Consider the following 23943-nt stretch of genomic DNA (forward strand, 5'->3'; position numbering starts at 1 on the left):
CAAATTACACAGATTACAAAACACTGTTCTGTTTGCTGATGATGTCTCAACAAATGGTTTCCTCACTGCTTCACAACAACAAGAAAAGCTTGTGACCTAACTTACAGGAAACAACTAGATGAACCTTTTCAAGTTCCCATGCTCTTTTTAAGCAACACACCTAATTAACCTGTTTTTTTCCTTCTCTTGTTTTTCTTGTCAGTTTGCGACTGGGCTGGGGAGGGTCACACTGCCTAAAAGCAATCTGTAAATTGTTGTTCGTCACCCTGTCCTAAATAATAGGCACATTGTTTCTTAACATGGGCTTATCTGGTTCTGTATTATGGTTAGTATTTAACATTTAATATATAACATTTTTAAATGGGTAACACTTTAGTTTGGGGGACCAATTCTCACTATTAACTTTGCTTATTTGCATATTACAAGCATATTGGCTGTGTATAAAGCAGATATTAATGCCTTCTTCTACATGACCATATTCTACATCCCTTATCCTACCCCATTGCTAAATAACAACTACAACATGGCGAAGGATCCAAGGAGACGCTGGAGAACACGAGAGAGACACTAGAGATTGAAGGAGAGTAACATGAGGTAATCGTTGCCAGAGAACAAGTCAAGTCAAGTCACCTTTATTTATATAGCGCTTTTTACAATACAGATTGTTTCAAAGCAACTTTACATAGATAATAGGAAAATAATGCAACAAAGTTTGTTTCTAGAAGAAAATAGCGTCACAGTCCAGCTTAAGTAAGTTCAGTGATGGTTCATTATTGTTGTAATTTTAGTTCATTTATAAATAGCCGCTCTGGAGAAAACTGTGATGTCATCGTCCAGCTCAGTTCAGTTCTCATATTAAGGTGTCAATGCAGGCAGATCAATAATATTGTTGAATATTAAGTTAAATGTCCCCAATTGAGCAAGCCAAAACCCAAAGGAAAAAAAGGCGACAGTGGCAAGGAGCCAAAACTCCATCAGATGACAGAATGGATAAAAAAAACCTCGGGGGGCAAGTTCTCCTCTGACCAACGAACGAACAGTGAATGATTATGATTCAGGCAGCATTACAGGAACATTCCGAATATTATCCAGTTCCATCTGGTTAAAGATCGGAGTCATCACGCGGGTATGGAGACGGGTTTGTTGAGGACCAGTGTCGATGGCTGTCGTGTCGATGAGGCCTTCACAGGGGAGAGTCAAGTTGACACAGCCTCTGCTGACACTTCAGGGATGCGTTGTGGTCGTGGGGCCAAAATCGCCCCCTTAACCCTCAATCAGTATTCCCTACATTAGTCCACACTTCACTTGAAGGAGTGAATGAAAACAAGTGAGCGAATTCGGACAGCCGTTGAGCGTGCATCGGCTGTGCACTCGTTATTGCGGTGCAATGTGGGATTGAATGAGTGCACTCGATAATGTCCATTACGGTTTCGGACACCACTACAAATGGCTGTCCCCTCAAATAATGCCATAGGGGGCGATTTCGGATTCAGCCTGTGATGCAAAATCATTATTACTTCAGTCTTCAGTGACACATGATCCTTCAGAAATATTTCCAATATGCTGATTTGCTGCTCAAGAAACATTTATTATTATTATCAATGTTGAAAACAGTTTTGCTGCTTCATATGTTTGTGGAAACACGATAAAAAAACATTTTAAGGATTCTTTGATGAATGTTCAGAAGAAGTTTTTTTTTTTTTTGAGTCACTGGTCGTAATGAAATCTTCTGTGTTTGTACTGATAATTATAATTCAGTGCTGAGTGCTGACATACAAGTGACTTTGTTACTGTACATTAGAGAATAGCTGAATCGCATCACATGAGGATAGAGTTGTGATAACAGCACAGTTTACAACCACAAATAATACCACTGTTTTTCTTTAAGTATTGTACACTTCTGTTTTATGAACTTTAAAAATGTTTGCTTTTACTCAGATAAAAAGCATCTAAGCACAACATCAAGACGAGCACAGACAAGTGAATCACTTATCCTTTCCAAAGGAGCCCGGGATGTACAGTATTTCCATTTTCACCCACAGGACAATTAAACAGCTGCGCCTATGAATCACAATGAATCACACTTCACAAAGAATCAAAAAGGCACACGTGATTCAGTGTACAGCCCGTATCTCAAAGGTTAGGGAAACATTCTTGCACTAAATAAATACAGGATCAGACATGGACAATATTATCTGGGCTGGTCAGGAGTTGTAGAGAAGGTTGTGAGGGCATTATGGGTGCTCATTGTGTGTGTGTGTGTGTGTGTGTGTGTGTGTGTGTGTGTGTGTGTGTGTGTGTGTTTCTAACCTTTTAACAGTGATAATTACGCTTTTTTTGGTTGCAATTTTGCTAAGAAAAGTTATTGTAAGATTTTTTTTTTTTTTACAAAATCAATTAAACCTAGAGGGAATGTAGCCTCTAGTTATAACATGTGGCACACTAGAAACAGAACACCAAAGTTATGTCTGATTAAGTTTTGAAACTTCCCAAGTGACCAAACCAGTAGAACATATTTCTTGTTTTGGTTTCATACTTTAGTTGAGTTTAAGGCAGATCAGGATATGTTAAATAACTTTTATTCAGAATTAAATACATACACGTGAAAACAGTCTGTAAATGCTCAATTAAATTAATTACTGTATAAAACATTTTGACCTGTTGATCATTTCTCCAACCACACATTAAGATGTATTACATAAATATACCATCATAAATACTACTTTAACAGACAAAAAACAGCTCTTACTCAAGGCCAAGCACAACAGTGTATGTGTTTTTTAAAAGCATGGTTTAAAAAAGCACTTTGTGATTCAGCCGCCCCCACACTATAAAAGTGAACAAGAAGGACTGTAATTTGTTTAAATGAGTCACATGATGATTTCACGTCTGGTCATCTTCTTGGAATAGTGGGTGGTCTCAACACAACCTTCACTGTATCACCTGTGACCTGCAATGTAAAAAGTCTAGTTTACCAATAGGTGAATGCAATAATTATTTTACACTCTTAAAAATAAAGATCCCAAAAGGGAGTTTTCACAGTGATACCATAGAATAACCAATTTTGGTTCCCCAAAGAACCTATCATTGAAGAGTTCTTAAAATAATATTTTTTTCTTAGTATTTAGAAAATAAATAATCTAAAGAACCTTTTTCCACAACAAAGAACCTTTTGTGTAATGGAAAGATTCAGGGTGTTAAAGGTTCTTCATGGAACCATAGATGCCAGTAAAGAACCTTTATTTTTAGTGTAGCTTATATTAACATTACAGGATAAACTGTTTTAAACTGAGCGTACAATACAATCACTTTCAGAGTAAATGCAAGTAACTAACTTGATCTTTTCTCCAGGATCCTGTTGCTAAAGATGGTTTAAATGGTGGAACAGGAGGTGCAGTCGTCTTGATTCCCTACAATTACACAGAGGATTTTCAAGCTGAGAAAATGTATAAACAACTACACAAACATTATACATATGTTACAAATCCTATATCCTAACTGTAATTTTACATAAGGTGGATAATGTGTCAATTTTGCACAATTAAAAGTCACATTATCAAACCGAAAATACTAGCTTTTACAAACTGGGGAATGAGTAAATTCTTTTCAGTGGTAATTGACAAGACTATGCGTTTGTCTGAACAATATCAGAATGCAGGAAAGGGGTTGCAAAAAGGTGGAAAATAAAAGAGCTTGATTTATTTGCAAGCAATATCTTTAATGAACACAAACTCAGCACAATGCTTCTCTCGGGATCTCAAGAAACAAAACACGATGAACAGAACAACCACATTAAACAAAAAGATCTGATAAAGACTGAACAAAACACAGGGCTATAAATACAACGGCAAAGCAGAAGAGACCGGGTGACACCTGGAGACAAAAGCAGAGTCGGGGTGACGAGAGGCTGAAGTGGAGCCAGAGTGCCGGAGGACTGAGGCAGAGTCGGTGTGACTGAGGACTGAGGTGGAGCCATAGGGATGGAGGAGCCCGACGACACCGAAGAGCTGGAAGGCTGAGGCGTAGACAAAGGCCCAAAAGTTCATGGCAAAGACAGAGTGAAGACTGACCAAGACAAAGCCGGAGCAACGTGGAAGCCCAGAGGAGCCCGTAAGGACGGTGGTCCCAGGTGGAGCCGACTGGTCGACGAGCTGAGGTGGAGTGACAGGCTTGGAGGCTCAAGGTGGAGCCAGAGGGACGACACGCCAGGGTGGAGCTGGCGAACAGGAAACCTAAGGTGGATCCAAGCTGCTGATAGGAGCCAGTGAAGGAGTTGTCAAAGGGCTAAAGGAAGCCAGTGAAGACAGGTCCGAAAAACTGAATAGCACAGGCAGAGGGTCACAAGACGGCCTCCTTGGCCATCACAGAGCAGGCAGTGAGTTCAAAAACTGCCTCCTTGGCTGATACGGGACAGGCAGAAGAGGTGGGAGTGGGAGGCAGAGTGGGAGAATCCACAACGACACAGAATTGTGCTGGGTGACGAAACAGACTTGGTGCTAATCCTTTCAAGTCCCACATCGTCCTTAATACTTTGGGCGGGGCTCCATTCCATTCCCTTGTATTTAATGAGAACTCCCACAGGAACGGACACAGGGACTGGCTCACACACCTAGTCAGACTCCATTTCTGGCTCGGGCTCTGGGACGAACATGGCCTCTGCAGTATGCTCCTTTATGGAAATGACCACAGCTCACAAACCTGGTCAAACTAGGCTTTAAGCTCTTGGTTTACGGTGGGCTCTGACTTCACCTCCTCACGGGGTTTCGTCTCTTTATCCATTTACATTTTACATTTATTCATTTAGCAGATGCTTTTATCCAAAGCGACTGACAAATGAGAACAATAGAAGCAGTTAAATTAATAATAGGACAACAATATGCAAGTGCTATGACCCTTTCCAGTTTAATCTAACGCAGTACATGTACTTCTTTTATTTTTTATAAATAGATATAGAATAGAAGAGAAAGTGTTAGTATTAATTGATCAAGTGTAGCTGAAAAAGATGCGTCCTCAGCCGTTTCTTGAAAATGGCTACGGACTCAGCAGCTCTGGTTGAGTTAGGCAGATCATTCCACCAGCAGGGAACAGTCAAGGTAAAGGTCAGAGAAAGAGATTGTGCCTCTTTGAGATGGCACCACAAGACGGTGTTCACTTATCCATGGCAAGCTCGGACTCTGAATCTGCAGTGGTCTCAGTTGTGTGGTCCACTGGGGGCGTGACTGCTGATGCAGCGTGTGCTGTGGGCACAAGTGCGGCTGGGTCTTCCTCTTCCTCACTCTCTTCTGTGTAGGGGAATCCACACTGATGTAACACCCACTCTACGAAATGATGGAATGTCCCTCTATGGCCATCTCTCAAAAACACGCAGAGGCTGATGTTGTTGTGCTGCACAAAGGGGACCAGTTCTAGAAACCTCTGTGTGTACACCTTGAGGGACTGATCCCTCTTTGAGAGGAGGCTCTGAACTGCAACTACATCCATTTGTTAGGTCAGATCTTCTGTCAGCAAGGGGTTGCAAAAAGGTGGAAAATAAAAGAGCTGGGTCTATTTGCAAGCAGTATCTTTACTGAACACAAATTCAGGTTAACAGTTCTTAGGAGCTCAAGAAACAAAACACGATGAACAGAACAACCACATAAAGCTGACGAGATCTGACAAAAGCGGAAGAAAACACAAGGCTATAAATAAACAGGGACATACTAGGGACTAAACAAGATAATTAACTAGACACGGGTGTGACACATGAGGGCAAATCAAAAACCATGGCAAATGATGAACAAAGACAAAGGAAACTGAACTGGGAATAGTGCAAAAAGAACCAAACTCAAACCTAGGTACTAAAATCCATCCAAACGTGAAGCGAATCTTTTCAAAGTTTGCAAAAAAACAAAAACAAATGCAAATTAGGTGCGTTTCCATCAAGTTGTTCAGGACGATGGTGGTATTATAAACCTAGTAACCAACAGTCAATAAAACACCAACAGCGGACACAGCCAATTAGTCATCTCCCATTAATCACGTTAAAGGGATAGTTCACTTTGAAATACATTTTTGGTATGTTTTAGCTTACCTCAAGGGCATCCAAGATGTAGGTGTCTTTTTTCCGCAGTAGTTTCAATTTTGATATTTTTAGGTCAAACCGTTCTTGTCTGTCAGTCATATAATGCAGGTCTATGCTCACGGTCTCAAAACACAAGCACAGAGTCCAAATTAAAACAATTCCCCGTCGTCCAAATTAAACAATTCCCCATCGTAAGTACACATTGATGGCCTAAGACACGAAACGAGCGGTTTGTGTGAGAAAACGAACAGTATTTATATCGTTTTTACCACTTATACGCAGCCATGTCCGAGTGATCTGATCTGACGTGTGCGCAGACTGGTGCATAGATATATACACTAGATGTCGCCTTGTCTACGGCAGTTCATTGGAACAAATGTCTTTAAGGCGACATCTAGTGTATATATCTATGCACAGTCTGCGTACACGTCAGATCAGATCACTCGGACATGTCTGCGTATAAGAGGTAAAAACGATATAAATACTGTTCGTTTTCTCACACAAACCGCTCGTTTCGTGTCTTAGGCCATCAATGTGTACTTACGATGGGGAATTGTTTAATTTGGACGACGGGGAATTGTTTTAATTTGGACTCTGTGCTTGTGTTTTGAGACCGTGACCATAGACCTGCATTATTTGACTGACAGACAAGAACGGTTTGACCTAAAAATATCAAAATTGAAACTACTGCGGAAAAAAAGACACCTACATCTTGGATGCCCTTGAGGTAAGCTAAAACATACCAAAAATTAATTTCAAAGTGAACTATCCCTTTAACTTAAGTCAAAAGCCACTTCAAGTGAGCGTATTAAGGGATTTTTCCCCCCGAAATTCGGCGTTTCCATCACTCATTTCTGATGCGATACTTCAAAATGCGCATTACAGGGTGATGGAAACATAGCTACAGACAGGGCTAAATGGACAGTCTTTACTTTGAAAGACTAAATGAAAGGAGTAAAAAGAATCCTTTTTTCTTCTGAAAAGTAATTGTGGAAGAGTACAAGTATTCAGTTTCAATTTTACTTGAGTAAAGTACAAATTCCCTGCAATAACACTTAGGTAATGAAGTAAAATCACTCAAGTATTTTACACCCCTGATTACAACAGTTTGGAAATGTTGCTATGTTAACAATGTGTTTAATAAGTACTACTCTACTGTAACTGCTCTATACTACTTTCATGATACATTTATGGTGCATGTGATGATTTTGGAGATTCCTATATTTAAAATATAGTTTTAAATATATGCTAAATATATGCTGTAAACAGAAAAATGCTAGAATAATTTACACAATGTGCAAGGAAATGCATTTCTAATCTTAAAATACAATTTGGGTAAAGTTTTTTTATTTATTTATTTTTTAACAGTAGATTTAAATGGGAATATTCCATCTCCTTTCATGTTCAACAGAAGAGCAAAGGTGAATTTCTGCTATCAACAGTTCATCTTACCTGTTTAACTGCAGTCTGCTTTGGTTTTTCTGGAGGCTGCAAGCAGAATGAGAACAAATTTGTTTTTATCTTTCTGGAGAAAAGCAAAAAGGCTGCTTGACTCTTTCCTGTCCCGGAAAGGCGTGATATGTGAAACTACAAAAATTTAACCCTTTAGTCTGTCCATATGCCCGTTGTATAAAACTGGAAAGCATTGCTGTAAAAATTGTGGACTCAAATCTTTGAACAATACTTGAGTTATGTTTGATTAAGTAGTGATTAACTAGATATCCATGAGCAGAACTTATATTCAACTTGTTCAAGATTTAATCAGTACTAGTTCAAACTTTTGGACAGACAGAAATCCCAAGTCCATTCACAATTTACACAATTTTTGATTTTGGGAGAGTTTTTTTCAGCAGTCTATTATTCTTGTATGAATAATTTTAGATTTACCCAGCCCTAAATGGCATGTAAAAAAAACTGTGACTGGGTGCATTACATGTTGGCCAGAAGGTATATTTTCATCTAGATGGGTGGTTCCTGACCAGAATAAGCTGCAATGTGGCTCACTTTATGCAAGACATTATGCAAATAGCCATAAGTATGGTAACATTACTGTTGACCCTACCTCCTTAATTTCACATTCAAATGTCTTAAATGGGGGAAAAACTTCTACATTTCATGCAGTGAGAATAGATTTTTTTACTTTAAGATAATAATGAATGGGCAGCATAATAATGAAGGTTGTACTAACTAGGGGGGCAGGACGTGATGGACGGGCTGGAGCCACTCTAGCAGTTAGAGGGGTGCAGGGTTGAGTTACGGTGGTCCCCATGAATATGGGCTGGCTGATCTGAGGGTGGTCCTTCTTGGCACTGTTGTTCTCAATAAGAAGGCTCAACTGCCCTGAAGATGGAGCTTTTCTGTAAACAAACAGAGAGACGTAAAATAAACAGACAGATTATAATTACATAAACTCACAGCTAGCCACACATTCTGACCAATGAGTTTCCAAGGCACTTCCAGGAAATCAGCTGGATGTAACACTAACATAACATGTTTTAAAGATACACTCAGTAATCTTGTAATCAGCAACTTGCATGTTATCTGACAGCAGTTACTTTCAGAGTTTTTTAAGAACTCTGGCACAACACATTTTGAGGAACAAAATCATGATGAGTCAATACTTATTTTATCACACATTTGATGATGTCTAAAATATCCAGAGAAAAACAGCTAAATGATACCCACTGCCATAGGGTCCAAAAAAATCCATCCAACCATTTATTATCAAAACCGCTTGTCATTTAGGCTTGAAGAGTAATGGCTCCTTGACTGAGCAGTTTCTCTCAAGGTTTTTTTCTCCACCTACTGTCACCTGATGGCATTTTTGGCTCCTTGTCACTGTCGCCTTTGCCTTGCTCAGTTAGGGTTTAAAAGACTATTAATGTTCTGTAATATTATCGATTTAACTAATGACATTATCAAGCTCAGTATGGTTCAGATTTAGTTCTCATTTGATAATAACACTAACTTTGCAACATTGACAGTTATTGAACCAACATTGAACTGCCTTAGTAATGAATAATGACACTATTGTGGGCTCTAGAGCTGCTATAGCTGAATTCAAATTGTTTCATAATTGATGAACTTTGCAAAACTAACGCAGTCACTAAGTTGAATAATGACACTATTATCTTATTCTGTAGAGCTGCTTTACAGGTGAAATTTAATTTGTTTCATAATTAATGAATTTGTCAACATTAACACTGTTATTGTTCTGTTTATTAATTTGAAGCTGCTTTTCTGTATTGTATAAAGCGCTATATAAATAAATGTGACTTGACTTATCACGGTCATGGGGATGCTGAAGCGTATCCCAGAGTTTTAGGCCAAAGGAAGGGAAACACCCTGGAAGGATGTCAGTAGGTCAACAAAAAAACTATGCAGAACGGTTTTATGACCACTAAAAAATACGAATGGTTGGGGAAAAAAAGTTAATTTGAGTTCATTTAAGACCATGACCATGATACATTTAGCAAAGCAAATCAAATTAAACAACTCACGTTTTGTGGCTGATGATCCCTTTTCTTTTTTTACGATAAAGCACTACTCCACATACTAGTAGAAGCAGAGCGATTGCAACTGCTACTGAGATGCCAATGATCTTTGCTTGTCCTAAGAAATTGCAAACAAGAGTAAAATTAGTCAAAATGATACATTACTGCAGGTCATTTAAACGCACTTATGAATTTTTCAGAAAAAAAGAGCGAGTTTGAGTTTGATTACCGGATGGCAATTCAGAATATTTGACTTCACAGAAAGGAGGTGCCCAACCAGGCTCACAGTGGCATTGATGTTTGTGATTACACATCTGTAAAATAAGAGACAATAACACTCTAAGTATGGCTTTTTATATTATGAATTATAAATATGGCATTTTCCTGTTGGTTTCAATGAAATGGAGGTTTGACCTCACCCCTCTACCACTGCATTTCAGTGAGCAGTGTTCATTACTGCCGTAAACATTCAGGTCTTGGCACATATAATCATAGCAAACCTGTTGAAACATAACCGAGTGATTTCATAGAATTTGTTCCTACAAGACAGAAATACCTGCTGTGATAAAAATCTTACAAGCTTACCTTATTATGTTCACATTTTGTGCCAGTAGGAACCATGCTGAGGGCGTCCTCCTCTGATTGGTCCCCAGCTATGTTGCAAATGCTCCTGAATCTTTGTATGACAGCTTTCTGACCGGTAACAGGGTATTCGTTTCCTCCATCACAAAATATCTTTCCACAAAGCATGTTTCTATATAAGGAAAAAAGTAAATCATGTCAAAATGTACAGTTTGGACTACACCGGGTGCTACAAATACTGATGCTGGAAAAGTCATTTTGTGAGCTATTTTACATAGAAAATTATAAAAGATCACATACTCTTTTGTACAGGCTCTGTAGCCATCTTTGGTTTTTCCACAGTGAGAATCATTTTTTCCAAATGTGTTTAGAAAAAAGCATGCATCAGAAGCCACTTTGGAACCTAGTGAAAAAATCAGACAAATCATTGAAGCAAATATCAATTATTTTAGTTTTGAAGAATGAATAACTGGTCCTTTTTGGAGATTTGGTAAAAGAATCAGCTCATTATAGCCAACCTTTCTTTTGTCACATTCAATTCAGACTGTAAAAGCATTTATTTTGCTACGGTAATTAGAAGCAGTGGTGCAGCGCACAGTACTTTGAATGAATGAATGAATGAATGAGGCATTTATATAGCGCTTTCATATATACTACTGTACACCCAAAGTGCTTTACAATCATATCAGGGAATCTCTCCTCCTTACTTAAGCTCCCAACCCTACAACCCAGATTTGAACCCTGATTGTGCTTCTGAACAAAGTACTTACTAGGCCTAGGTTACTTTAGGGAAGGTTATTAAAATTACTTGAAGTTATTACTTCAATAATTTTACAACACATTTGCATGTTCACAGTTTTCTGATGTCGGTGAATGGTCATATGACATGGAGACAAAATATCTAATCTTTTTAGCAAGTTTTTTTTTTTTTTATTAAATAATTTTTATTATATATAGGGCTGCTCGACCTGGCCACAAATTAATATTGTAAATATTTGGTCATATATTGCGATTTGAGCTGCGATATGACATTTCATACAGTACGTATCATACATGACATTTGTATCATATCACACCACGTCATTATTGCAGTGTTAAAAATTATTCTTCAAAGTACTGAATAAAATAAAGATCGATGAAGTACATTTTACAAGAAAATACTATTTCAGTCTTTGTCCTTAAAAATGTTGTTTAATTCAATGTGTTACTTGCCGTTTATTTGTAATTAATTGTAACATTTTCTTGAAATTTCTGTACATATTGGGTTTACGCTTTACAAGAACCAACACAAACACTACAAGTTACAATACAAATACTTATTTCTCAAATTCTTCAATTTTAAAAGTTCAAAGCCTTGAGCTTTTAACGTCAAATCATTAAGCTTTTATTTTGGCAGAATATTGATGAAATGCTGTAAACTTCTGTCCACAAAAATGTTGCCAATTATGCAAATGTGACAGTAAAAAAAAATGAACCTAGTGCACAAATGCTTGTTAACTCACAATGCACATGAGTTTGTGAGAAGCAGCATTTACTGTGAACTGTAAGCAGCATTTCCCTAGTTCCCTAACCCTGTGCTAGGGAATGTCTATTAAAAGATGACATAGATGTTGGAGAAGTTTAGGACTCATGCTTACTTGTTCCCCAAAGTTTTTGGCAGTGCTGGAGGTGAGTGGGGCATTGGCCATTGTAGCAGTAACCCTGGCCAGTGCTGCAAGGTATGCCATTCATCTTAAAATCATTCTCTGGGCACTGCTCTGAGAGCCCTGTGCAATACTCTGGAACGTCACACTCATTTACAGCTGCTCGACACAAGCTTTCAGCATCTTTTATCTAGCATGGAAAGAGAGAAAAGAAATAACAATAATTGTAAATAACAATAACTTTGAACCACAGCCTACTATCACATTGTCTAGAGTTAATGTTAACAACACATATCATTAACTTCTAGAAATGTTCATTTCATCCCACACGCTTGACAATAAATATAAAAAGGCATTGGATTACTTGCGCAGCCATGTCTCTCTCACTCATTTTGAAAGTGCACAAGTTAGAATAATACAATAATAGTTAGTTACAATAAAAGATAATCGAAAATATTAAATATTACCCTGTACCTCACTCAAATGGGCCGGAATTCACCTTTCCTTTTAAAACACTTGTATTTAACCAGATGTTAACCAGATGCTATTTAACCAGATGCTCCATATTCCAAATTTACTGCAAGACACTTTATGGATTTATGTTACCTAATATTGCTTTGAGTTTGCTTGATTTTGCATTAAATTCAGCGATCAAAGAATCAATACTCTGGGTTTGTTTCTTTTAGGGTGCTATGTGTTTAGATCTGTTTTCTTTTCAGTTGGTTAACTTGGTGATTATTCATTGTTTTGATTATCAGTTACACCTGTGGATTTCATTGATTGGTTTGTCTGTCAATTTAAGCTGTGTTAGGGTGACCATATTCCAGGTCATGTCCGGCCGGGATTTCGAGATCGCCCAAAATATCCGCGATTCGGCTTTTGCTTTCTCGTCGCCATTCATTTTGTTTACATGTACACCTTTTGATTCAGTAGTACTGAATTAATTCCGATTGGTTAATCTGAATGTAGTGTTTACATGAACGCTAAACAAGTGATCGGTTGATGTGCGTGTAAGCATTGCTAAGAAAATTCCTGTGTTTTCGTCTCGATCGGGATCCGTGTGAATCAGAATGCATGACCTGCAAAGCTGGCACGTACGTGTCAGTGTCAAATAACGTAATAATGTGAACATAATGAATGGTGACTGTAGAAAGCAAAAGCCGAATCCCGGGCATTTTGGGCGATCTCGAAATCCTGGCCAGATATGTCCTGGTTAAACAGGACGTATGGTCACCCTAAGCTGTGTGTTTCTTCTGTTCTTTGTGTGATCTCGTCAATATTAGTTTGGTTGTTCTGTTCCCGTGTTTTTGCATCTAGTTTTCCTGAGAAGTGTATTTTGAGTTTGTTTGCATTAAACGTTCACTGCAAGTGATTAGATCCAGCTCTTTTATTATGTTCCTAGTCGGCCAAGAGAGCCATTCCTGAAATGTCTGCCTGTTCCACGTTGAGACGTCTATCTGTATTGTATCGGCCAAGAAGGCCGTCTCTGAGAAGTCTGTCCATTCCGCCATGTCCATCTTACTCCAGCCCTTCGTCTCCTCCTACTTTGCCCGATGCAAGCATCGTGGATCCGCCTTATACTGTTTGTTCGCCAACTCAGCCCTGGACTGTTGACCCGACTGTAGAACCTCCATCCCCTTCACTCCACCTCTGCCAGTCAACCAGTTGGCTCCACCGTTGCTCCTCGCCTCTACGGCTCCGCTTGGGATCATCGTCCCTACGGCTCCACCGGGCTTCCTTATCCCTACGACTCCGCCTTGATCAGTCGTCGCTCTGCCTGTGTCACGGACTTTTGAGCCTTCAGCTGTGCTTTGTCCCTCCACCCCTTCAGCTCCGTCAAGCTCAACCTTCCTTTTGACTTCACCTCAGTCCTCAGGTTCACTGGCTCCGCCACAGTCCTCCGGCACCCTGAAGTGCCTCAGCCACTTGTCTCCACGACTCTGCCTTGGTCTCCAGGACTGTCAGTGTTAGTGGGTCTCCATCACCATCGGCTTCGTATCGGACGATCGTTGCCCTGTTTCTGTCTGCCAGGACTCCACCATGGCGCCTCCCTCCCTCGACTCTGGCTTGGGCTTTCGTCCTGGGGTTTCTGCTAGGGTCCTGGTTCCTCCTGTCGTTTGCTCCGCCCTGGCTTCTGTATTTGTCCCCTGTGCCTATCCAGCGCCTTCTAGCCCCCCTCCCGCCCTCATCCGTTGGACCTTCTTGATGGTGGGGGAAATATAAGGGATTGTCTGGGTTTGTTTCTGTTTAGAGTGTGTTTGCTATGTGTTTAGTTGTGTATAGCACATTGGCTCCCTAGATTGTAAAAAGAGGCCATTCAAAGGTTGTCCATTCGAGTCACTTTGAAAAAAAAATAAGTGCATTTTACCACGCTTACACCACCCAAAATACATCTAGCAAAGAGTCTGTTTGACATTTGCAAACTCTTTTAAGCTCTCTAGCGACTGTTCAACAACACTTTTACCTCTTTCCTGGATCTTTGCTTTTCTGAGTCACCCTTTTTTTCCAACAGTTGGTGCCATTGCTCAGTTGGTTGGAGTGTGTGTCTTGTAAACATGAGATTCTAGGTTCAGTGGTACCTATGAAGGGGATTTTAGGTGGGCTCTATGAATGTTCAATGAGGCCCTTCAAAGGTTATGGAGTTAAACTTCTGGCAATTTGGAAAATGCATTTCCCCCCCTTCTCCCACACCAAAACAAAAATAACATTTAGAACAAAAGCTTGCATGACATTTGCAAACATTATTATGCCTCCCACACACTATATGACAAGTCAAAGGCAGCACTCAAGTCTGATTTATGGATGCTGAGTTTAAATCCCAACAGTGCCTCTCTACCAAATACTTTTCTCTCTTGGTTTACTCTACGAAAGAAGGCCAATTTTGAACCTGGCTTTTGTTCTGCTGAGACTCAATGGATAGCACATTGGAATTCTAGAGTGTAGAATGATGCAGTTCAAAGGTTGTGGGTTTGAGTCTCATCAGAGTCATGACTAATTTCATAGGTGCATATAATTCCTTTAATAAAGTCATTCTATAGTGTAAGTTCATAGTGATATTTTGTAATAAAAAGGGCTTGAAGAACTTTTCTATAGTAGCACAGAATAATTGTATTACATTACTCACACAAGCTTACTTCATCCCAGTCATTTTATCCAAAATGCTCTACAGTGAAATTAAAGACACAAAGTCACTCATGGACATTACCTGGCAATTCTCACAGCAATCTCCGTAAGCACAACGTGAGCCTTCAGTGAGTCGGCAGGTCTTGGGATCACAGCATGGATTTTCACATTCCTTAGAAGATGGTAAATCACAGTCATCAATGAGATATCAGATGTGGGCAAAACGTGAACCTACATTAATGCATTAATGATGTAATTTAAGAAGATTATTTCAAGGCCAGGGTTGACTGAGTCACTACAGACACAGGATGTGTGCGCAATACCTCCACTGTTCCACAGTCACACTCCTCTCCAGGGTCCAGGAAAGCATTACCACAGACAGGCCCACTGTAGAGTCTGTCTGAGCTGGGGATGTCCAGCAGGCAGCTGGGGTTGGCGTTGTCTAGAAACACACTCAGCTGTTCTAGACTACAGTCACTAAACATCTCCGGGAACAGCGTGCTAGATAGACAATTTCAGAATATGTCATTTTCAAACAGTGCACACTTTAAACTGCTACAAGGCAGAGCAGTCCACATACATTGTTGTTTTTTACTACGATCTATCTCCAACAGAAGCCTCACATTGTGTTTTCAGCATGGTGAAACTTAAAGGTTTATAGAGTTTCATGCACTTGTACTTGTACGAGAACTACCCTTGTAAAAAGTATGCTTAACTGTCCTGAATGTGCGCTTGTAGTGTACGGTGTAGTGTTAAAGTTTTTTTTATTTACTTGCATATAAAATAATATTAATGAAATAAAAGGCCTGCATTATGTATTAATGAAGTACATGACGTTTCACGTTTTCATGAAGTTTCTTAACACACTTAAGTACACTTTTAAAAGGCGCACTTCGTAATTGTCAAATTAAACATTTTACTTTAGAGTACATTTTAAATCATTGTGTTTTAAATAATAATCTTTTGTCATACTTTAAGGATAGGATAGGTAGACATTATTAATTCCACACCGGGGAAATTCACTTATTACAGCAGCTCCCAAAAAAAAAACCAAAAAAAAAACCACTTCTTTTTTACGCGTTGACTAACATACTAAAGCACATACAGTATAAAATACTTGATTATAAATTTAACAGTAATTTTTTGTTTGCTGTTACATTTAAAGTTAATATGGCGCTTTAACTGTACTAAACTTCATCATTACAAATGTGGAATTACAAATATATTTAAATGCATGACATACAAGTTTCAAAAGAAATTACATTAAAGTATATTTAGGTTTATCATAATTGCTTGTCAGCAGAACACTTAAAACATATTTCAAAGACAAAATTAATTATGAAATTATATATAAAGATGTACTTAAGTTCTACTTAAATGTGGGTAAAAAAAACACTCCTATGTTCAACTAATTGCATTTTATATTTAAACTATAATAGATTTTAATTTAACTGTAAATAACCTTCAAATTGTAAAATATCACATTTAATTTACACTTAAGTATATTCTAAATATATTAGTATATTATATTACTTCCATAATAAGTCGTTTTTTCAAAAGTGTTATAAAGTGTACTTCTTTTTTCACAAGGGTTTGCCGAGTGGTTGCTTGGGCATAGTAGGTTGTCGCTAGTTTGCTTTTATGTGGTTGCTAAGATGTTATGAGTGGTTGCCAGGGAATTCTTGGTCTTAGGCATTGATCAGTATTTGCTTATGTAGTGAGTGTTTGGTAGGTCTACAGATGGCAGGCAGTTACTAGACTAACAGATCTGACTTCTAAATAAAGCAAAAATGAACAGTACATTGAAAATACATTACACACATACTGCTTACCCCACACGCTCAGTCATGATACAGAACGTTGATGAACCACACATGCAGTGATCTACATCGTGGGACATGCCCATGTTATGACCCATCTCATGGGCAATTGTAGATGCCAAGCCCAGTGAGTTTTGATTATGATCCTGAAAAATAACAGCATATAGCCATTTAAGGAATAAAATGTAATTATAATATCTTTATAGTCTTTATATAGTCTTCTTTATAAGTCTTTAAAGAATTTTTTTTTCAAATATAGGAAGTAATTCACTACCAGAAAATCATTACTAACTCAGATCATGAATACCTGATTGACTCCCACTGAGCTTTCCGCACACATTGCAAATTTGTTTGCCAGACCAACTGTGTCCCCCAAAAAATCTATTCCACTGGAAGAAAAGAAAACCAACAACTAAAACAGTAGCACTTTACGTTATGATCTTGTTTCTTAACATTAGTTAATGCATTAGCTAACATGAACTAAGCAATATATTTTTTACAGCATTTATAAATCTTTGTTAATAATATTAGTTAATAATACAATTGTTCATTGTTTGTTCAGGTAAGTTCACATTGTATTAACTAATGTTAACAGATACAAATGTTAGATAATTATATTAATGTATTTGTAAATGTTGAAATTAACATTAAATATGTTATTAATAAATTATTTAGAAGTATTGTTTATTGCTAATTCATGATATGTAATGTCATCAACTAATGATAACAAATGAAACCTTATTGTAAGCGTTATATTAAAGTACGCTATAGGTTCTGCTATGCTATAGTGTAGTGAAGGTCTTAGTCATCCAGCTGAGTAAATGGTTAATTAGATCATATACTCACGTCACAAACTGAGCGTTGTCATGCCTGACCCTTTTAAGCAGATTGCTCTTTCTCCACTTAATAAACCGACTAAGAGTGTCATCAGAACTCACACTGACTACAAACTGGTCCTGTGTTGTCCAAACCTCAAGTCCCACTAGCATAATCCGGATATTAAGGGGTCGATACAACTGAGAAAAGAATAAAGTGCTTATTATATTTCTTTATGACATTTATTAAAGGGGACCAATTATGCCCTTTTTCAAAATATAAAAAAAACACATTATTTTTCATATTGTTGCAGCTCCTCTCTTCCCAGGCTGTCAGTAACGCTCTGTTTAGTTCCTGTATTTGTAAAGCCCCTCATTCCGAAAAGCGCAATGTGCTCTGATTGGACGGCTGAACCTGTGTGTTGTGATTGGTCAAGCTCTTTGAGCGTGTTTGGGAAATGTCACGCCCCTTACCTTAACAGTAAGTTTCAACACACTACTAACGAAACTCAACCAGGCTCTTTTTTGCGTATACCTTGGTTGGGAATTATTTAAATAAGGAATATTGTGACTTGTACATTTCCAGAAATAAACTCAAGATTACAATTGAGGCGTTTCAGGAAATTCAGAAACAGTGCTTACTGATATAAAGAATAAATAACTCCCTTTGGAGTGACTTTGTAACAGCAGCATTACACAATCCAGAAATGTTCAAATATTGTAAATCAAAAAAAGTTAATATTTGTAGGTTTGAATATATATTAGAATAAAATATATGAATATATACCTTGTCAACATGATTTGCAACCTCCAGCATCCTGGCTCGGATAATGTCCATGTTAGAACCATAGGTTTTGTACTATAAGAGTAAAAAATAGCAATAATTTGTTTGCCTTTTTTTGGAAAATTTACTTTCAGCTTTTGCTTGAAGTATCGTGACTAGCACTACTGGCCTCAGTATGAAATATGTCAAAATCTATAAGGCATAAATATTAGTGATTCACTAATATATTATCTAGGCCAATCAAACAGACAATATTTGACCATTTTTTTATTATTGGCATTAGCCTATACATTTTTCAGCCATTACTCATTTTTTTGAGTAAATTGTAAAAAAGGTGTTTATTTCATTTCAGCATTTTTTAAATATCAGCAAGATTTTATTGCCTGCATATTTGCACCACCATCAGTCATTGAAAAACTCATAACGGTTGATATATACTTAAAAACTAAAAATTTAAGGTAAAATTCTTACCTCAGTGTTATCGACCACAAGAAACAATTCCACAAATCTTGGAGTGTGAAAACGCTTCACTTTCTAAGAGGATATATCAATGTTTTAGAATCTATATATAATTTATTTTATACGCAGAACATTTGCTAGAATTGTGCTAGAAGATGTTATTACCTGTCTGCTGGACTTTAAGGGGACAGCCACTGGTGGTTCATGCTCATAAATGGCGGTGTTTGGTTCACCACAAGAGCTTCTCTTCCACCTCAGATGTTGGTGCTTATAGAGCGCATGATCTCCATCAGTGTGGTTGGTCAGGGGTTCAATCAGGTATAATTGCTTTTTCACCCTAACAAAACCTCTACGGACAGAAGACAGAATGCTGCTGTTCAAGAGCATACAAACATGGCATCTAATACTACTGCTTATCCATTAGGAAATGTATGAAAAGCGTCCTGTAATGAACATGATGTAATAGGAGCATGGCGTTGTGCATGATACCTGATTCCAGAACAGACTGTCACACTGACTGAGGAATCTTCCAAATCCTGAATATGGCCATGATAATAGCAATTTTCCTGATACAAATGATACAAAAGTTATATTTATATCCTAAGCTTATATCAGGGCACTTCATCCAATCCTATGTGACTTTAATACATGTTTATAATAGAATACTAGCAGGAACTACACACTATGCAATGTATATACTATTTTACAAAGAATGTGAACAACAGTTTGCTACATTGCTTGTAACATGACCTCGCATGTTTAATTCTTCAAGCGATTTCTGATCATCATCTTAGAAATTCAGATGTTTAAAATCCTATACATAATTAATTCCAATTCTTTTAGCACGTGGGAAATGGAGTTGAGTGCAGATGTTGGTAAAGGTAGTGGTTTATCTACAGTATGGATCTAGAAAATACTACAGTATATACTGCATAAATAGTATGAAAAGTATTCTGTTCTGGTATTGTTCAATTACAGTAAGTTACCTTTAAATTTGGATTGCTGCTCACAATCAATCCATCATCTTGATAGTATATTTCAGTATAATTATGTCCAATGAGTTGCCTAAACCACAGTAAACATTTGTTTAGGCCGACTTTAGAGTACAATGGTGTATTTCATACTATTAAACATCTAAATGAAATGTACAGACATCTTAGAGAGAAACTTCAAGTGAAATATAATACACCCAAAAGCAACACTCACCTGTTCTTTTCCAAATGAATCATGTGATTTTCCCCGCCAAAGAATAATTTGTATGTAAGTCTATCAGGATACATTTCATGGCTTTGTGGACTTTTATCAGACTGTACCTGCATAGGATTGATATGTTAATCCATACATAAACAGCACAACTCCACTGTTGCTTTTCCAAAAATCTAAGAACTAAACAGGTTGTTGTTTTTTTAGGCATTTCTTGCTGCTGTAACTGTAAGAACCAGGTAAACGGATGTACCTTACTTACCTTGCTCAGTCTTTTAGGTCTCACCACATCAAACTGCTCTACGTGAGGTAAAGTATGGATACTCTCTGCAACACATCCTGATGAAGAATCAAAATTCATTTCAATGTTTCACAAATGCACTATCCAAGAGTTTACAACATCCTTGATAAATGACGTTAAAAAAATAATAAGTTGAGAGTTTCTAATAAAAATTCTAAAATATTAATGGATTTGCTAACAACAAGAATAAAGATAATAAACTCTTTAAAATCAACTTAAAGGACAGAAAAGTTCCTACATCACTATACAATATAGACGCTATATTACTATAAGTATCCCATTCGCATGAATGTAAATTGCCTTTACATTAATAAATTATTAAAATAGACTAAAACGCCCGGTTAAATATTTCAGCGCAAATATGCTTTATAATTACATGAATTAAGAAGTAAAACAGATTTCTACTTAATTAAAAGAATATCGCGTACGTACCCCAAAGACAAAGACAGCAAAGTACATGAGCTGTGAAGGTAAAACACTGCATGGTTACTGCGCGTTATGGAAATGGAACATGTCAGGGAAAGTATGCTAAAAGATAAACTTGAGATCCGCCCAAGTGGGCTGCACTTTTACTTTAACCGGACAGACCAGAATAAATACGCAGAATGGCTATTAGCACGACACAGATGTTTTGAAAGGGGCGGGGATAAGATATTATTTATTAATAATTATTTTAACTTGACTAATTTAAATGCTTATTTTAAATTCTAGGTCAATGCACAATTTCTCAGTATCATTATGGAGGTGTAGATTATTGTCCATACTGCTGCTGAAATAGATCCCTGACAACGTTGTCACGTGGTAACTAATACTTTTCTCGACGCTGATCTTGGTGGACCAATCACAACCGTTTGTGATTACAAGAAATATATTTTTAAATCGTCTTATATCGACCGATGGGGTGAATTTTATTGATTAATGCTTTAATTTTTTTCATCAAAATCTTTGAAAATTAAATAATTAAATAATTGTAGGTTTTAGTGTGCAAAACAAGACCTGAGATTTGAATGCGTCTCAATGAAGCAATCGGTGATTTGGGCCTCGCTCCGAGCGAGCTGTTGTGTTTCCTCTATAACCACCCAGTGGGGCAGACCGCAACATATCCCGTAACATATCCCGTAACGACAGTGACTCATGATATTACAGGAAACACATGTCAAGGCAAATGTTTAATATGTAGGCTAATTATAGCTTTTACCTTTAGAGTTTGTTTAATTCCTGCGTAATATACAATTGATGTATGTACGTGATTTTAAACACAATGTATTAATGTAGACCTGGACACAGTCACCTTCAGTATTCAGTATTGCCAGAATATACTGAAAATAAGGTTCAAATAAACCCAAAATATATTAATGTTTTTTCTCCCCCAAAATAGGCTGAAAACACATTAATGCATGTAGGCTTAATTTTGACTTGTATAAATAAATATGTATAAGTCTATATATATTCCTTGATGAAAAAAAAAAAATCACTTGCAAAACACAACCACTAGAGGACAGATCACAGACACAAATTTCTGCAACACATCACACAAGTATAGGCCTATCTTTGGTGTCTCCGTCAGTCATACAGTAACAAGCCTCTTACCTCTCACACTAATTCACTATATACATTTATTTAGGCCTATTTATTTATTGTTAGATTAGACACTTTTTTTTTTTATTTGGTCTCTTCTTAGAAATTGCTCTGTTATATGAAACAGAGGAAATTGTTTTCTGTTTGCTGGTTGATTGTTGAAGGATTTATATTTTGGCATTTCATCTTTGAATGCTTATTTTCTGAAGATGACCAAATTTAGAATAATAATAACTTGGATGGCCAGTGCCAAAAAGCATACTCTGTGAATGAGGGGAAAAGCAAGAATATTGTTTAGCCTGCTCTCCATACACCATGCCAGAGAATCATTCAACAGTAAATCAAGACAAATGACAACAAAACAGATGGTTCCACTAAATTAAATGTCATGGAAAAATAAAAATGTTTGTCTTTATAATCTAGTGTGGCACTTTACTTGAAATGTGATTATCAAGGGAGATATTAGCGTAAAAATGGCTGCCACACCTGTGTGTAAAAGTTGTACATTTTGTACCAGCATTTTTTTAATAGAAGTTGATGTAAAAGTAGCCTATGTTACATTGCTTCATCTATGAATTCTTAAGTAGCTATATTCTGTCAATAGATGCTTTTTATGTTTTTATTGAATGTCCCTTTTAGCTATAGTTTCTTTGCCAGAAGCTTGGATTTTTGTCCAATTTCCTAAACTGCAATAATTATCATGAAATTGCAGCTGGCGTTCACTGACTCATTAAATGTAGAATGTGTCATCATAGTTCACACAAAGTTTTGCAATCAGAGACAAGGCTGTTTAACAAGCTGTAAAAGACAAATGGTCCTTTTTGAAGAAGTCCATCATATGCACAAATCCTGCTGATGTCAAAGATATATTATAATACATCATATTACGGCAGATGGAAATGATCCTTTCAGAAAGCACAGTGAGTAATCTGCATTTTCCCAAGCTGAGGAATATTTGTGTGAGCTTTGGCACTGCTGTTCAGATCCTGTCACTAAGGTTTTAGTAGTTCTTTTATATTATTTTCTGACTGTATTGAATGGGGCCATCTGGCCAATCAGAGCAGAGTATAGATCGCAGAAAGGAGGGATTAATTGAGAGACGAATTGACAAGTCGTTTGATAATCATTGAAAAATGTGGTGATGTGCAATGTACAATTATGAGAAAATGAAAGCGTTTTTTGACCTTTGATGCATGCAAATCTGTTGTAGAAGGAGACCTCCAAAATAAAATTAGGAACCTTTAAAATAGCATAATGGGGCACTTTAAAGTCACCCGGTTTGAAAATCAAGCTTTTAATGTTGTTTTATGTCTATGTGGTGTTTTTAATATGCTTTAAGACCAACCATGTGTAAATTCATAAGTCAATACAATTGCTGAGTATTTTCTCTTTAAAACTGCAGTGAATCAAAGACAGTCTAAAAACGTTCTGACTTCACAAACTACCTTTTAACCAATCAGGTCAACGTGTGACGGGGCTAATTTGCATATTAATAGAACCTCGTATATTAAATGAAGGAAGGGTGTAGTTACATTCAAGCTATTTTAAAGCTACACTGTGTAATATTTTAAGTTGATTTTTAGCAAAAAACACTTTGTTCTTTCAAAATTATACATTCTCATTAATGTGTAATAACTTCAACCAACTAATTAAGTATTCTTGTAAGTGTATAATCTGCAATTTAGAATACATACGAGTGAGTCGCTGGAATGGCGGAAGCCATGTTGCGCATCCATATTGAAAATACATGTGCCAAAGAGGGACACACCTGGAAATTCAAGCTTCACCCTTCGCATGGTGGAATGCGAATGCGAAGGGGAGATTACTCGCGACTGCAGGCAGATTTAAAATAATACGGCCACCGTAGGACTTAAAACGCCCTCGGAATGGGAGGGGCTAGAAAGTAATATTCAGTTGGTAGTCATAAACAATTTCACCGCTAGATGGGAGAAAATCCTACACAGTGTAGCTTTAAGGCATGAATTTTTATTTTTTTTGAAGATGAGTTTTATGAGATACAATTATTAACTACAGCGGGACTTTAATATTTTACTCTTATATAATCACCTTTTTACAATTA

The 23943-nt window shown here is 37.3% G+C and overlaps 1 protein-coding gene across 1 annotated transcript; it reads right to left on the reverse strand.

The window, feature by feature from the left end:
- Window positions 1–616: 616 nt before the first annotated feature.
- Window positions 617–20876, reverse strand: adam8b (ADAM metallopeptidase domain 8b). Its single transcript, XM_082151501.1, has 23 exons — window positions 20718–20876; window positions 20247–20323; window positions 19988–20094; window positions 19768–19846; window positions 19271–19347; window positions 18947–19130; window positions 18794–18856; window positions 18326–18397; window positions 17570–17739; window positions 17031–17112; window positions 16736–16869; window positions 15227–15404; window positions 14986–15075; window positions 11775–11970; window positions 10438–10540; window positions 10141–10309; window positions 9975–10055; window positions 9785–9869; window positions 9562–9673; window positions 8250–8418; window positions 7514–7549; window positions 3336–3410; window positions 617–2950 (listed from the first exon to the last, which is right to left on the reverse strand). Exons 1-23 carry the CDS (start codon window positions 20767–20769, stop codon window positions 2894–2896), a joined length of 2448 nt encoding a protein of 815 aa, XP_082007627.1. The 5' UTR covers window positions 20770–20876; the 3' UTR covers window positions 617–2893.
- Window positions 20877–23943: the final 3067 nt, after the last annotated feature.

The sequence above is a fragment of the Leuciscus leuciscus genome (genome assembly GCF_965113295.1).
Source record: "Leuciscus leuciscus genome assembly, chromosome: 21".
In the NCBI taxonomy this organism is placed as follows: domain Eukaryota; kingdom Metazoa; phylum Chordata; class Actinopteri; order Cypriniformes; family Leuciscidae; genus Leuciscus; species Leuciscus leuciscus.

Bases quoted from the DNA above. Each gene is read 5' to 3' on its own strand.
- adam8b (XM_082151501.1), bottom strand. From the start codon at position 20,769: ATGCAGTGTTTTACCTTCACAGCTCATGTACTTTGCTGTCTTTGTCTT. The intron at 10,541-11,774 runs GTAAGCATGAGT...TTTTTTCACTAG, and splicing joins CCAAAAACTTTGGGGAACAA to GTTCCAAAGTGGCTTCTGAT. The intron at 9,674-9,784 runs GTAATCAAACTC...GCAATTTCTTAG, and splicing joins ATATTCTGAATTGCCATCCG to GACAAGCAAAGATCATTGGC.